This window comes from Artemia franciscana, chromosome 18 (assembly GCF_032884065.1).
Source record: "Artemia franciscana chromosome 18, ASM3288406v1, whole genome shotgun sequence".
NCBI classification, from domain to species: Eukaryota; Metazoa; Arthropoda; class Branchiopoda; order Anostraca; family Artemiidae; genus Artemia; species Artemia franciscana.
In genome coordinates, this window is record NC_088880.1 from 23447590 (window position 1) to 23461756 (window position 14167).

The following is a 14167-nucleotide window of genomic DNA, read 5'->3' on the forward strand; positions in this document are numbered from 1 at the left end:
ATTTGAATAAAATATATTAATATACAATGCCTAATAATAAAATCATTTATAATTATATTATTTAATGATTTTTTTCCCCAGGCCTGTGAACGTTTCTGGCATCGTGTAAAGTCGAATGGATCCCTGTCATTTTGTTTATGCGACAACGTTGTTTTTCTCCTTTGTATCTGGAATCGTTCTTCTTTGGTATTATATAGTAATTGTTTTAAAGGGAGGTTGAGAGGTTGTCTGTTGTTTTATTTCATCCCTCCTACCCCAGTGCTACTGCGGTCATGTATATAGAGCCGTAAACGGAAAATTATTCTAGACGACGTATACCCATATGCTAATGTGTTTCTTTGTTACTTTGGCATTAGCTGCCATCTACATATGTTTTCTTCTCTTTAACAAATTTAAAAATTATTTCTAGTAATTTTGGTACCTGCTCTTATAAGGAAAAAAAATCTGTTAATTTTTGAATTTTTCCTTTGTTTTGTTTTACTCGTTATTGCTTATTCAGACTTCGATAATTAGTTTAGAATTCTAGGTGACATTGAAGTTAAAGCTTAATAGAAAAGTCACACCCCATTGATAACAACGCTATTTACACCCTCATACACCGTACCGTCACATCAGAGATACATTGCACCCTCAGAAGCTAAAACTGGAGCGCAAAGTTGGAAGTATATTGCATAAACTTGGTATTGAAAGATAAATACGAAACCAGGCAATATTTGCTACGGGGTAAAATACAAAAGTAAATTGAAATTACGACAGGTTTTGTCCCTAGTATTATATTAATTATGCTGAAGTCTAAATGATTAATTTTGTTCAATCTCTAATTCTTTGGAAATGTTCTTTAGCTTTTAGTGTTCGTTGGTCTACATATTGAAGAAAACTTTTCTTTTTAGAGAAAAAATTTTCCTAAATTTTTTGAACTTCAGGTGACAGAAGAAAACGATAAATCTAATCAAGAGATGCAAAGAAATTGAACTAAATAAAAGACTAAATAAATTAAAGTTGAATTTAAAGATAGAAGTAAGAATCATAGAAAATAATAATCTAGAAAATGATAGAAACTGTGTGTATGAAAAACTCGAAATTGTGTGTGAAAAATTCGCGCTGTTTTCTAATTGAAAGAATTTTGCATGTCATAATTACCCCACTTTGGTGACCATGGGAGAGGAGCTATTAAAATTTTCTTCCTCTTTTTTAATAAAGAGGGGGGGGGGAATATAAGCTTTACTTCAGTGCCATCTAGCCTTAAGCCGTGTTTTGTTTGTAGTTTTACAGACAAAATACCAAATGAATCAGCCAATCGGAAACTCTTTGTTTTCCTGTAGTGCAGTGGAAAAATAGTTTCTTTTTTTGTAATTTCATTGGTCGAATTTTTGTAAAGCAGTGGCTTGTCTGTAAAACGTCGAGTAAAACGCCATCTAGCCTTAGTGTGAGAACAACATTCCGCTTTGTAAATCTTTGTAACAAATGATTTTTTTAACCTCGGAAAGTTTTAATCTTTTTTCTCTTGCAACTATATATAATCGCAGTTTATTCGGAGAAATATTAACTAACTTAATCTTTCTTATATGTGTTTCTGACTTTGGTTTTTATTATTTTAAGAATAATCGAAAGTCCCGCTCATAAAAATACTTGTGACTCTCGATTTAGTCCTATCGTTTTGAATGGTTAAGCTTGCCAAATGTTCATTGTTGCCACATAACATATCTTGGACATGTCGACGAATTTTTATCTGAATCGATGTAAATCAGTCATGAGTACTAATTTATATAATTGCCCAGTAATACGGTAGTCTACAGTTAGTGTTACTGCACTTTTTTCATCAATTAACTGCTATTAAAAATTCCTTGCAATACCAATCCGCCTGAGGCCTATACAGCTTTGCATTCACCTTCTCCTTCCGCTCCATTCAAAGCTTTAGTCTTTAGAAATTAGCGAATCTTACGGACAGAGATTGGGCTCAGTATACAATATTTTTAATCCTATGCAATATTGCAAAATTTTCAAACGACTTCGGTTCACGGCTGCCTAACAACTGTATCTTGTGACTAAGCCACATTCACAATGATATTTTACTAATAACGAGATTTGGCTCAAAATAGCGCTGGTTGAATATCGGCATTAGTAAAATCTCTATGAATAGACCTTCAGCTAATTGAATGCGGATTGTCAGCTTTCCCAGTCCTGTGGTATACGAGACCTGCATTAGTAGCTGATGTGTAGAACTTTCAGATACTTAGAATGTTGCAAGCTTAACCATTGAAAATGATATTCAGAAGTAACATTTTGCACATTGATGTGGTTCAATAACGTTCTAGTGTTAACGTGTGTCAATATCGGTCACTGCCGCTCCTTCTCCTCGCTCTGTTTTTTTTTTTTTTTTTTTTTTTTTTTTTTTTAGCCCGACTATAATTAACCAAATGATAAAGTACTCACTGGTGAAAAGATATTTGAGAATGTTAATATACTTAGATGCCTCCTTGTACTGAGAGGTATTCACTGAGAAGCCTCCTTGCTAAAAAGGTTTCATTCTAAAATTCAATTGTCTGGATCTAATGTCCCTCTCTTGATCTTTGAAAGAATCTAAATCAATCAAATCGAGCTTTACTTTCAACGCTTTAGTAGATGGGCTAACTTGTCTGTCCTTCGTTTTCTCTTTGTGACGTTTCACTTATAGCAAAGTTCCCAGAAAGTGTCTTTTCATTTTGAACTAAATATTTCAATGTATTTAAGAACTGAAGAAATTGAAACTTTATTTCAATTTCATTCAATTTCAATTTTCAAATTGCTACTACCTTTTGTTCATTATAGTGTCTGAATAGTTATTACAGAAGGCGTTATTGCTGTCGATCTTTGTGCAAAATGTCGATGATCACGGTTTGTTTCGGATATGGCTTATGAATATGTGCCTTTGTGGAACAAGGATCGGGCTGCTTTTTTGTTGGGGAGGGGGTTTAGAGAATGCAGTATCCCTTTATCGTTTAGGACTTAGCCAAGGTAAATAGGCTGTACGAAACCAAATGACAATATGTTAGAATATTCAGTTTTTAAGTTGAAATGAACATTGCGTTGCTCTCCGCCCTCCTGTATCGATTGTGAGTGTCTGACAATTGTTAGATGCGTGCTTTTCGATTTGTCAACACTTGTTCTGAAACTTATCTAAACCTTTTTTCTCGTATTTAACGTGTTTTAGTTGCAAGTGGTCAAAGCTCACATAAGGAATTTATCTTAAAACCTATTCTCTCGACTATAATTTACAAAAATTTATGACTGCAAATAAATTTGCAAATAATGCAAATTATGCATAATTTGCCGAAATTTTCAAAGAAATCTTTAATTCAAATTTTAATCTTCAACGACTAATCCTTCAATAAAATTAATCATTTAGCTGAAAACTAATTCAGTCCTTTTAATGTCATTTAAGTAACATCTTCGGTTGTAAACGTTGTAAGAAGAGGACTTAAGGGTCTTCTAAGATTAAATTCTATGCTCTCTATTTTTGTATTTGGCCCACTTGGTCCTTAATGCGTTTTAATTTGTCCTTGCGACGTCCTAATACAGATATGGGGAGTGCTGTGTATCAACTAAGCTGTATATTAAGCTGTTATTTGAGAATTTTTCATTTTGGTGGAATCCTTGAAAAATAAACCTGGTGATTAAAGATTGACGGTAAAGAGCCCTGTTGATGGTACAAAGATGGAATATATAGAGGTGTGGGCAGGGCCGGACTCAGAAAGTGAATTGGGGAGGTGACCTCCCGAATTTGGGAGGGGGAGAAGTCTGTTGTGCAGTTTTATTTGTTTCTAGACGAAGATTATAAAGAATATAAGGAACTAGTTCTCGAACAAATCTTGAGACGTAGTTAATCATTTATTGTATGATGAATAAAGACATCTTATTACGTTCCTTAGGGGATAGTTTAAGTTTTATAACCCACTTCTCCTCCTTCCTCCCCTTCGAGTACGGTTTTGGTTTTGGGTGGGAAATTCTCGTGTTAGCAAAGTCCTCGAACTTTGGTGAAATGAATGTGTACACTAGGTGAAATGTATGCGGGTTGATTTGCGGTGGATTTATTGTTTTCTTTCAGAATTACGGACTCGAATTTTAAATTTTTTACCTCTTGTTATGGACCTTTCAAATTAGTATGAGCTGTCTTTTAATACGAAGCAACCTAAATTATTGCAATTTTTAAGATAATTTTTTTTCCTTATGTCAACTATTTGGAAACTGTCAGTGATGTCAAATGTCAGTTACTTTGACTTCAACGAACTTCAAATGAGAAGTTTTATTCTTTTTATTAGTTCTGTCAGGCTAACTTCAAAAGGTCATTTTTTTCTATATTCAGAATTTTTAACTTCTTAATGTGAACCTTCGAATGCATTTAACTCAGTATGACCTGTCTTTTAAAACTAAACAACTTTAAGTGTTGCTATTTTATTTAAGATTCTTTTTTTTTTTTTGTCATAAATGTGAAAATTGTCAGTGATGTCAAAATATCCGATAAAAAATGTCGCAGTGGGAGAAAAACACAAATTTTGAGTACTAAGCAGCTTCAAAGAACCTCAAAAGAAAAGATTTTTTTATTCTTTCTGCCAGGTTCACTTCAAAAGATCATTTTTTATATTCAGGATTTTAAATTTAAAGCTTTTTACCTTTTGTTATGGACCTTCGAATGCATTTAATTCAGTTTGACCTCATGTCTTTTAAGACGAAGGGACTTTCATTTTTGCTATTTTTTTAAGATAATAAATTATTTTTCCATTTGTAACAAATTTGAAAAATGTGTTTAATTTGTTTAAAAATGTGCTTAATTCAGTAGGACCTCATGTGTTTAGCAACAAAGTAAGGTTAATTTTTTCAGTTCTTTTTAAAATCATAAATTTCTCTTAATGTCTCAAATTTAAAAAAAGTCAATGATGTCAAAATGTCAGTAATGAAAAATGTCACAATTGGGAAAAGACACAAAAAAATGTCTTGAAATTCAATATTGGGAAAAGACACAAAAAAATGTCTTGAAAGTCAATACACGGCATCCCATTGGCATGTCCGAAAGTTTAAATTTTCTATATACGAGATTGCTTTTCAAATTGTATAGCTGCTCAGCTCTGAATTTTGTAGAGAAATATTGAAGAAATAAATTTGGTTTTTGATTTTCCCTGTGGATTTTCAACCTTTATTGAAATTGATTTTTGTAGTGTTTTTCCTTAATATTGCGTGGCTTTCATAATTATTATTATTTTTTAATTATTTTTTCAATAATATTTTAGATTAGTCAATTCTGAGAATACTTATAAATGTAGTAATTTTCTTTATAACAGCTTCCATTGGTCATTTTCATTAAACACTGTGATAATGAACATAATGTTCCCCCTCCACCTTTCCCCTTCATTAGATGGTTTTAGTGATATTGGTACCCTTCTAAGAGAACCATATGGGTACGCAATGTTAAATTTTGAGCGAATAAGTACATTTTCAAAGAATGTTGCATAATTATATATACAGTTGCTTTGCAAAATTTCGTAAAAACAATGTTTATATCTGTGCTTTTATTGAGGGTGTTTTTATACCATAAACGTAAACAAAATTAAGACAGCGCTATCGTACCAAGCGGAAAAGCCGTCTTTCAACAAGCCCTAATCTTGTGGTAATTTTCATTTTTGTGAAGCTGTCTCTCATACCTACTATAAATAGTCTTGTTACTATAATAATTTTAAATCATTTTTAATTAAAGGTCATATTTTATATGCAGAACTATAGTCAATTGACATTTATGTTTATAAGGCCTATTAAAAAAAGCCTTTTAATGGAACCGTCTAATGCATCTACTTGTTTTAGACTTTCCTAATAATTTTGTATCGTTTCCAAGTAGGGCGTGTCGATTTGAAATATTAGACGAAAGTAATACTAAACCCCAGAGATGGGATACAACTTTAACGGCTTTCATGGCAAAATACTAAATTCATAAAATTTTCTACCATTTAAGGACGTAGTGTCATATTATATTAATTTCTAAGTTTTTTTTTGTGGTCAATTTTTATTAATAAAAAAAAAGAAAAAAAAAATCAGTTTGAGTTAAAGCTTCATATTTTGAATTAAACTGTCTATAGAGGTAGATTTTCTTTATTATTATTTTCTTTGTTATCTGTAAAATTTTTATTTTTGTTTATTTTTTCTCCTGCAAAAAGAAGTAATTTAATTCAAGTCCTAGCTTGTCACATTTTGAATTTAAACGGTCCATAGAGGTAGATTTTGTGTAATAATGTATTTATTGCAAAACTTTTAACCATTTGTAAGTGTTATTTATTTATTTGTTTATGCAAAAAAATTCAAATTTAATTGCAGTCCTATCTGGTCATATTTTGAATTCCATAGGTCGAAAGAGGTAAAGAATTTATAAGTAGTCCTAATTCTAGCATTTAGAATAGAATTAAAAACGTATTGTATTTCATTCATTTTCTAAATAACCTATATAATTTTAGGAATAGAACGATATGTATAACCAAATGACCGTGTAAAGGGTCTAATGGGTACCTGAAAAAGTTATATTTAACCTTCTATTTACACAGATCATATTTAATCACATTTAAGGAAATGTCTATTTTTGGTAATAAAACAAATACTTTTTCTTGCGTAAGCTAAAAACGTCTATTTTTCGACCTGTTTTAACTATGAAAGAGAGTCAGCGGCTCAATTATATAATACCATTGTTAGGTTACGATTATAATTCTAACCTAATTACAATTATATATCATAAAGATAATTATGATATAATTATAATCATAATTAGGTTAAAATTATAATTAAACTATCGTTTAATAATTATGTAGCTTCTATCTTATTGAGTTCCAAATCGCTAGCACGGTTAACTCTGATTTAATGGTATTATTTAGTTATTAATAAGAGTAGTCTGTTTACTGATTATTATTTTCGTTTACTGAAGAATTTTATCTCTTAATAGACTTGGACTATCTAAGTCTAAAAATCAGTTACAGTTTTATTTACTTTTCATGTTTCCGTTAGAATGTTCCCCGGAACCTGATATGAAATATGAAAATGGAATTTTTTAACGCAATATTGATCATTTTTTGTGGTTTGGTATTCTAAATAGGTAAATATTAACATGATTAAAGGCCTTTTTTCATATTTTATTTGCCAGAATCATAACTGAAGCTTAATATTTTATTAAATTTTATTTAATGCTAAAATATTTTATTCACTTTTAAGGAATGACAAATATTTTCAGAATTAAAAAAAAAATTCTTGAAGGGGTTTTGAATTTAATTTTTGCTTTGTGAAACAACCATATTGAAACAGCGTGATATTTAAATGATTAGTATCTGGCCCTAGCTTGTTTAATGTTTACCCTACAGAGTACCAGCAAACGCTGAATGGGTTGCATTAGAAATAGGCAACATCTCCCAGAATCTGAACATAATTCTTTCCTTTCGTCTATTTAATATTAAACTTTATTTAAACTTTTCTTAACTGAAATGCTAAAAATTCTTTTACCCCAAAATTGATCGGAGTACTTGTTACAACTATTAGAACAAATGTGTTATTAACCTTCTTCGAGGTTATTGCTGCTTACGGATTATTCTGAACTACTCCCCCCCCCCTTTTACCATCAGAGTAATTGCCTAATTTTTTAATGAAAGAATTTACACGTTTAAGAAAGGATGCGAGGGTAGTGGATGGTAGTAATTTTTCAGTGAATAGATGTGATAGCAATAAATGAAAGAAAATTAAATGGGTTAGTAGGTGGAAATACCTTCAAAATTAATTGATTTTAAGTAGATCTGGAGGCATAACCCCTACCCTTTTGCCTGGCCCTGGTAATGCCTATGATAGGTGTGATGATAACAAATTTAAGAACTTATGTGTTTTAATAGATGGCAGTGTCTGCATTAAAATGAGACAACCTGTATTTAATAGACCGAAGGGCAAATTAGGGTAAATATCCCCTCCCCATACTCCTGCTCATTTCTTGGTAGTATCTATGATTCGAAGTATAGAATGAGAAGAAAGACATTTAATAAAGAAGTTTCTATTTTATAATCCTGTACTGAAAATTTGAATACGACCAGTGGTAAATAATAATTGTTAGTTAACCAGTGATGATGGTGATGAAAGGAAGACTGATTATTTATTAATTTGTCTGACGGACGGTGCTTAATTAGAATACAGTCAACAAACTTTTTTATGATTCAGCTAATAAAATTAAAACACTTGTAATTTCATTTCTTGAACAATGGGGTAATACTGAATGTTGCCGTATTTCTAATAACCCTTAACTCTTCCTCTTTTTGCTTTGCTGGTTAATAATAATAAGGTCTTGGTCATAGAATTACTAGATTAGTTCAACCAGATAAGGTTGTCTTTTATATTTTATATAATAGTTCGTGGAATTGCTATTCCACGGGCAAGAAATAGGCAATTACTCCTTATTTCTTATACGATAACAATCCTACGATAATATCAGTTTGTGATAAAGTCCGATTCCTAATGAGGTTTTACTAATCCTAAGACTCAGCATGCGCTAATTTGAGCCAATCAGAATTTTGCGGAAATTTGTCAGCCAATCAGAAAATTTACGAAAAATCTGATTGGCTTGAATTACTGCTAGTTAAATTTTGGTAGCAATAAATTTTCACTATGGGTGGGTCATAATTGACAGTTCAGGTCTGAATGTTAAGGGTTTAATCCTAGTGATTTGGAACTCATTACCGAATCTTTCAGTTCTGTTTACCGTCTCTATTCCGCTATCAACCATTTCCTTTATCTTTGAAAATGACTATTTTCTTTTCTTCAACTGCATCCCCTTCTTATGGTCCTATAGAAAGAATTTTATTTACTGCCTACCATTTAGTAAATTTATATTCGATAAAATATGTAGATGATTTTAAAAAATTTCTTTGATTTCTTGAAATTAGAAAATATATAGGGGGGGGGGGGGTTGTAAATAGGTGGATTTGGATTAGATTTACTTCATTAAGTAAAAATCAGGCGGTTGAGGAGAGGGCAGGTATTGTAGGAGCATTAGACAAAATTGAGGAGTTCATTTTTGTATGTATAGGTAGATTTACAGGGGAGTAGGGATGTGAATTATGTTTGCTTAACTGTGGAAACATTAAATAGCTGAGCTGGGAGGGGAGGGAGTTGGAGTATGTGGTTGAATAGAGAGGTTTCATTTTCGATTGGTTTAAACAGACTTACAGGGGAGGTGAATTTATTTGCTTAGTTACTAAAAAATTAAAAGACTAAGGAAGGAGACTGAAAGATTTACTGGAGGGGGGTGAATTTGTTTGCTTAGTTACGAAGCACTTAATGGGTTAAGGAGGGAGACGGTGTAAAAATATCGGACAAAATCTGGGATAATTTGTATGGTTCGGATTTAAATGGTAATGAGGGGTGTGAATTAGGATAATTGCTTAATTGAGAAGAAATCAGTGAGCCAAGGAGGAAAATGTATTCTGGAGTAAATTAGCCGACATTGAGGCTAGGCTGATTGACCATTTCTTATTCAATTTTGCGCATTGTAATGAAATAAAAATGGCAATGTCAATCTTGAAATTCGTAGTCATGCACTCAAATGATAATTGTGATACCTAAAGCTATTAGCTCAAAATTTTTTAACACAGTAGGAAAAAATAGTACTACAACAACTACCATTTGGTTAATACGCTACTGGAGTGCAATTCTTTTTATCGTAATACCTGAGTAACATCTTGTCTAAGAAAGCTATTTTTGGCTAATTTAAACATTTTATGTAATTTTCTACTGATTTAGGGAATAGAGACGGGCATATTTTACTAGTTTGTTAATGAGTGCCTGTGGTAATTAGGTATATGACAATTTGTGTTGCTCTTGAGTTTTAGTCAAGAGTATGGCAACCCGTAAGAGTGGTAACTGGCGCTAGTGTTGAAAAAAGGTCATTACTACCAACTAGCCTTTGTTATTTCTTGACATTTTTAAAGCTTCTTAATTGTGTTTATCTCCGAAACTGAGGCCAGGCGCTAATTAGTACACTATATACTGATTATTATTAGTATACTATAATTAGTACTAGCCAGCCACACTAATTAAATTAGTTCTGCTCTGTTGTTACTCTAATAGAAATGCTAAGTAAACGCTAAATGAGGTTGTTTTTTTATCGACAATAGCAGCAGTTTTCACTTTTACAGTTACCCATATTCTTTGGTTTAGAGTGCGCTATCTTCGTTCTATCATGAGTCTATTTTGTGTGTTGAATGTTTTCTTTCGTAGATTTTAAACTGTACATTTTGTCATCAAAGGTAATTGAAGTCTAATTGAACCATGTGTTGAATTTTTTTTCAGTTTGAGCGTTTCCAGGCTGTTTAGTTCTTGATATTGCTTAGAAAAGAAGTTATAGGGATAAAAAGGCCGGTTAAAAAGTTAAAGGGATAAAATTGGTAAATGTCCAGTAATTATTTCAAAGTCTTTTTATTTTAAAACTTTTTTTTGAAATCGCAAAAAGGTTGTAACTTTAGTTTGTGGTTATCATAAACAAAGATATTAAAAAATCACTTTGACTGAAGTCATTCGAAAGCCTTTTTTTGTTACATCAGTAAATTTCTCAGACAAGTGAAAAAAAATGTTTTGGCAAATATCCAATTGCTACGTCAGATTCTGATTCGTCAGATTTTTGTTCTCAGGGGGGGGGGGGGGTCAAACCTAGTAGCCTTTCAACAATTAATAATATAATTCCTGAGGATACGCTAAATTACGTTTAAAAACGAATAACATGCCATTTCAACAGTAAATCCTATTCATTCACGGCCTTCAATTAAAGAAGAAAAGCTTATATTTGTTAAGTAATGTATAAGACTGTTTGAATTCCGCTTGCGAGTGAGTATGAAAATCTGTATATTTTGGAGGGAAATGGCACGGGTGTATTTTTAATTTATGTGGATATATCATTTCATTTTTTTAAAGACAAATTTAGTTCATCTGTGCTAAATATTCCTTTTTCTGTTTATTTTTAGCGTTTATTTAATTCTGACTTGTATTAATTGAAGAATACGGGCCTGGTCTTGAGAAATTCTTTTCTTGTCTTCTATTATTTTTGTTTGTTTTTGCCTCTTTTTTTTCAAGAATTATTTACGTTACGCTGAGACGTCCTGGAATATCAACGTTTTCTTTTCAAACTGATCTGTTGAATTTTATTTCTTGTGATTCTTTTATGGAAAATGTGTTTTACTGATGATTTTATTCGTATTTTGTTCTCTTTTGAAGTTGTATATTTGGAAATGTATTCGGAATCAGATTTAGTCGCCATCCGGTGGTAGAAGTTGGAGTGTTTTAAAATATTTGAAAACTTGGGTTTTTTTTTTGAAAAAAAAATCTTTATTTCTCCAACAACTTGTTGAGAGGAAGCGGTGATTTTGTGTTTTAATTGTCTACGAAATAAAACTAGATTGGTTGATTAGGAATAATATGGTGTTTTGATTTTTAAACGAATAGGTTTTTTCAATGATGAGGTAAATTGTTCGAAATTCCGTTACTTCCTAGTGACGGGGAAATTACAGAATTTATATTTCTATTACAGAATAAGTTGCGAGAATTCGATAATCTAATGACAATTTCACTATTATTTTGATTTTTGATTATAAATATCGAATTCGCTTATGGGTTTATTAGTTGAAGTTATGACAGATAAGGCGGGCTCCAATGTCCTATTCAAAATCAATTTGTTTCTGTCTTAAGGTCCATGAAAAGGCCTAAAGGAAATTAATAGGAGTGGAAACTGGCAGTAGTATTAAAAAAGAAAAAATCGTCTATGCTTTTTATTCTGGTGACTCTGTTTTACCCAAAACTACCTTACAAAGCCCCCTTGTTTTCATGTACTAACCACGGCCAGTAACCAAAAAAAATTTTTTTTCAAAGGGCCATGATCTTCATTTACATCACAGTAAGGTGAGGTAAGTTGAAGGGATCCTATTCCTAGTGTACTAAGTCGATCCATAAATCAAGCTGGAAGTACAGGGGACAAAAAAAAGCGATAGGGGAAGAAAGTCCTAGCGGGAGGAGACCTAACTACTGTGGCAGCATAAGTGCATCATGATAACCATTCAGAAGTACTCTCCCAGAGTAATGAGCAGAGATGTTAGAGCCATCCCAGTCAATTTTCTTCTTAATTCTGTCTGCTCATTTGCAACCAGGCCAAACTCATGAATCTGAATCTCCAAGTGGTTTTGTGAGCATTAATTCATTTGCCATGGTTTGGTCCAGTATCTACTCAATCTTTCTCACTATAGAATATTCCAAAGAGTATGGGTATATTATAAGAATGGAAACTGGCGATACACCCGACAAAAATAAATATCAACGTCATCATGGGTTTGGTGACACTTGATATCTTTTTGATAAACATAACCTTACTACTACTACTAACAACTCACCCCAGTACCAAGCCGCCTGAGGCCAACACATTTATTCAAAGCCTCCCTCTACACCCTTCCAGGAAGTGCTCATTTCCTTTAAACCTTTCTTTATGACATCCTTTTACTTTAACCTCCAACGACCTGCTTCCCGTTTAGCATTAGACGGTTGTCCTTAAAGGACAATCTCAGTTCTTGACAGAGAAATGATTACGAAGCTTGAAAAATGCTAAGCATCGCCATATATTTGATGGCATTGATAGGTTTGTCCCGCTGACACTAGTGCCAGTTTTCACTCTTTAAATTACAAAGGCTGTTTGGAATATTCAATATCAGATACTGCTATTGTCTGCTTTTCTAAGAGTCCCGTCTTTTCATTTTTGAACATATTTTGTAGTATTTTAGTTGCAATTTTAAAATCCGTCCTATTTTCCACTACTACTGTTAATACCGCTACTACTACTACCTCCACTACTAGTCCTATCCATCGGCTCTCAAGATTTTCACATCTCTGTCGCCATTCTTCTTTTATTCTTTACACCGCGCTGTTTGCCTTATCCATTTCAGATAGTTACTTCTTATGAGCAACAAACTCTTCTCTTGTAGATTTCAGATTAGGTTCGGATTTTCTAGGCATCAAGCAGCCATCATCAATTTGACCTGCAGACACAGAGCCTCCGATTGACTCGAGCTTATTTAGTAGGGCCTTACAGTTTCCCAACTTCTTATCATTAAGGTTAGATTATAGCTTTGACTTTTCACTTTCAAAAGATTGGGCCACAACCAAAGTTTTATATTTTTCGGGAATCACTTGTAAGGACTTGGCCTCAGTCGCTTCAAGTTCAGTTATTTTTTCTAAGGTGGTTGCTAGTTGAGCTTCAATAATCCAGGACTGCCACCCGGTGAAAAAATCACTAGATTTTAGTGTTCTTTTGGCTTATTTGGTAATTTTCTTCTGTAATCTATTGATTTATATGCTGATTTAATGGTTTTCTTTTCTTTAGGCAATACAAAATTCACTAGAAGTAGGGATGAACCACTAGGGATTGCAACCCTGCAATAATCAAATTTTTTTTCAACATTCACAAATAAATAAATAAAATAGAACACTTTCGCGCTGGGGAAAACCTATGAGGGTTTGTATTCGCGCGAAAGTCCACATATCTACTTACCTATAATAACAAATCCAATCTCTCTTACTCATTAATGCGCATACTCTTCCCCCCTTTCATCCCTCCCAACCTCACCCCCCTGCTCACCCTTACCTCCCTAGCCCCACCCTTACCTCCCGAACCCACCCTTCCTTCCCTAATCACACTGCTACCAATAATAAAATTCAACCTTTATCCCCCAAAAAATTATCTTTTAATTTCTTTTTAAACTGAGGTACATGTTCCGCCGCCCTAATGCTCACTAGTAATTAATTCCATACACTTGGGCCCATGTGTTTCATTGAGAATGAAGACCAGGTACCATGACTTAAATCAACAACTATATCACTACTATGCCTTGTTCCATAAGTATGCGGATCACTATTTGTTTGGGAAAAACTCTTAAAGACATCCGGGGCTAGGCCATTCATACACTGAAACACAAATACAGCAGCCTGGTAATCTCTTATCTGACCGACATTAAGGAGTTTCAGCGACGTAAAGCAAGCACAGGTGTCATGCACATCCTGGACATATTTAACTATTGTTCTAACAGCTGTATTTTGTAGAATTTGCACACTTCTATAGTTGGATAAGAAGTTGCTGCTCCATAGGAGGCAG

At 32.8% G+C, this 14167-nt stretch overlaps 1 protein-coding gene across 2 annotated transcripts in view; it reads left to right on the plus strand.

The window, feature by feature from the left end:
- Nucleotides 1-14167, plus strand: part of LOC136038774 (protein alan shepard-like) — a 92917-nt gene that overhangs the window by 39614 nt on the left and 39136 nt on the right. The window contains exon 8 of one of the 2 annotated variants that reach the window (XR_010620298.1): nt 82-9289. Coding sequence is in view for 1 of the 2 variants with exons in the window: in XM_065722146.1 (XP_065578218.1) it covers nt 82-89 (8 nt within the window). In the remaining variant the exon portion in view is untranslated. Of the gene's footprint in view, nt 1-81; nt 11451-14167 lie in introns of those variants that run through there. The other variant, XM_065722146.1, reaches the window with a different exon arrangement.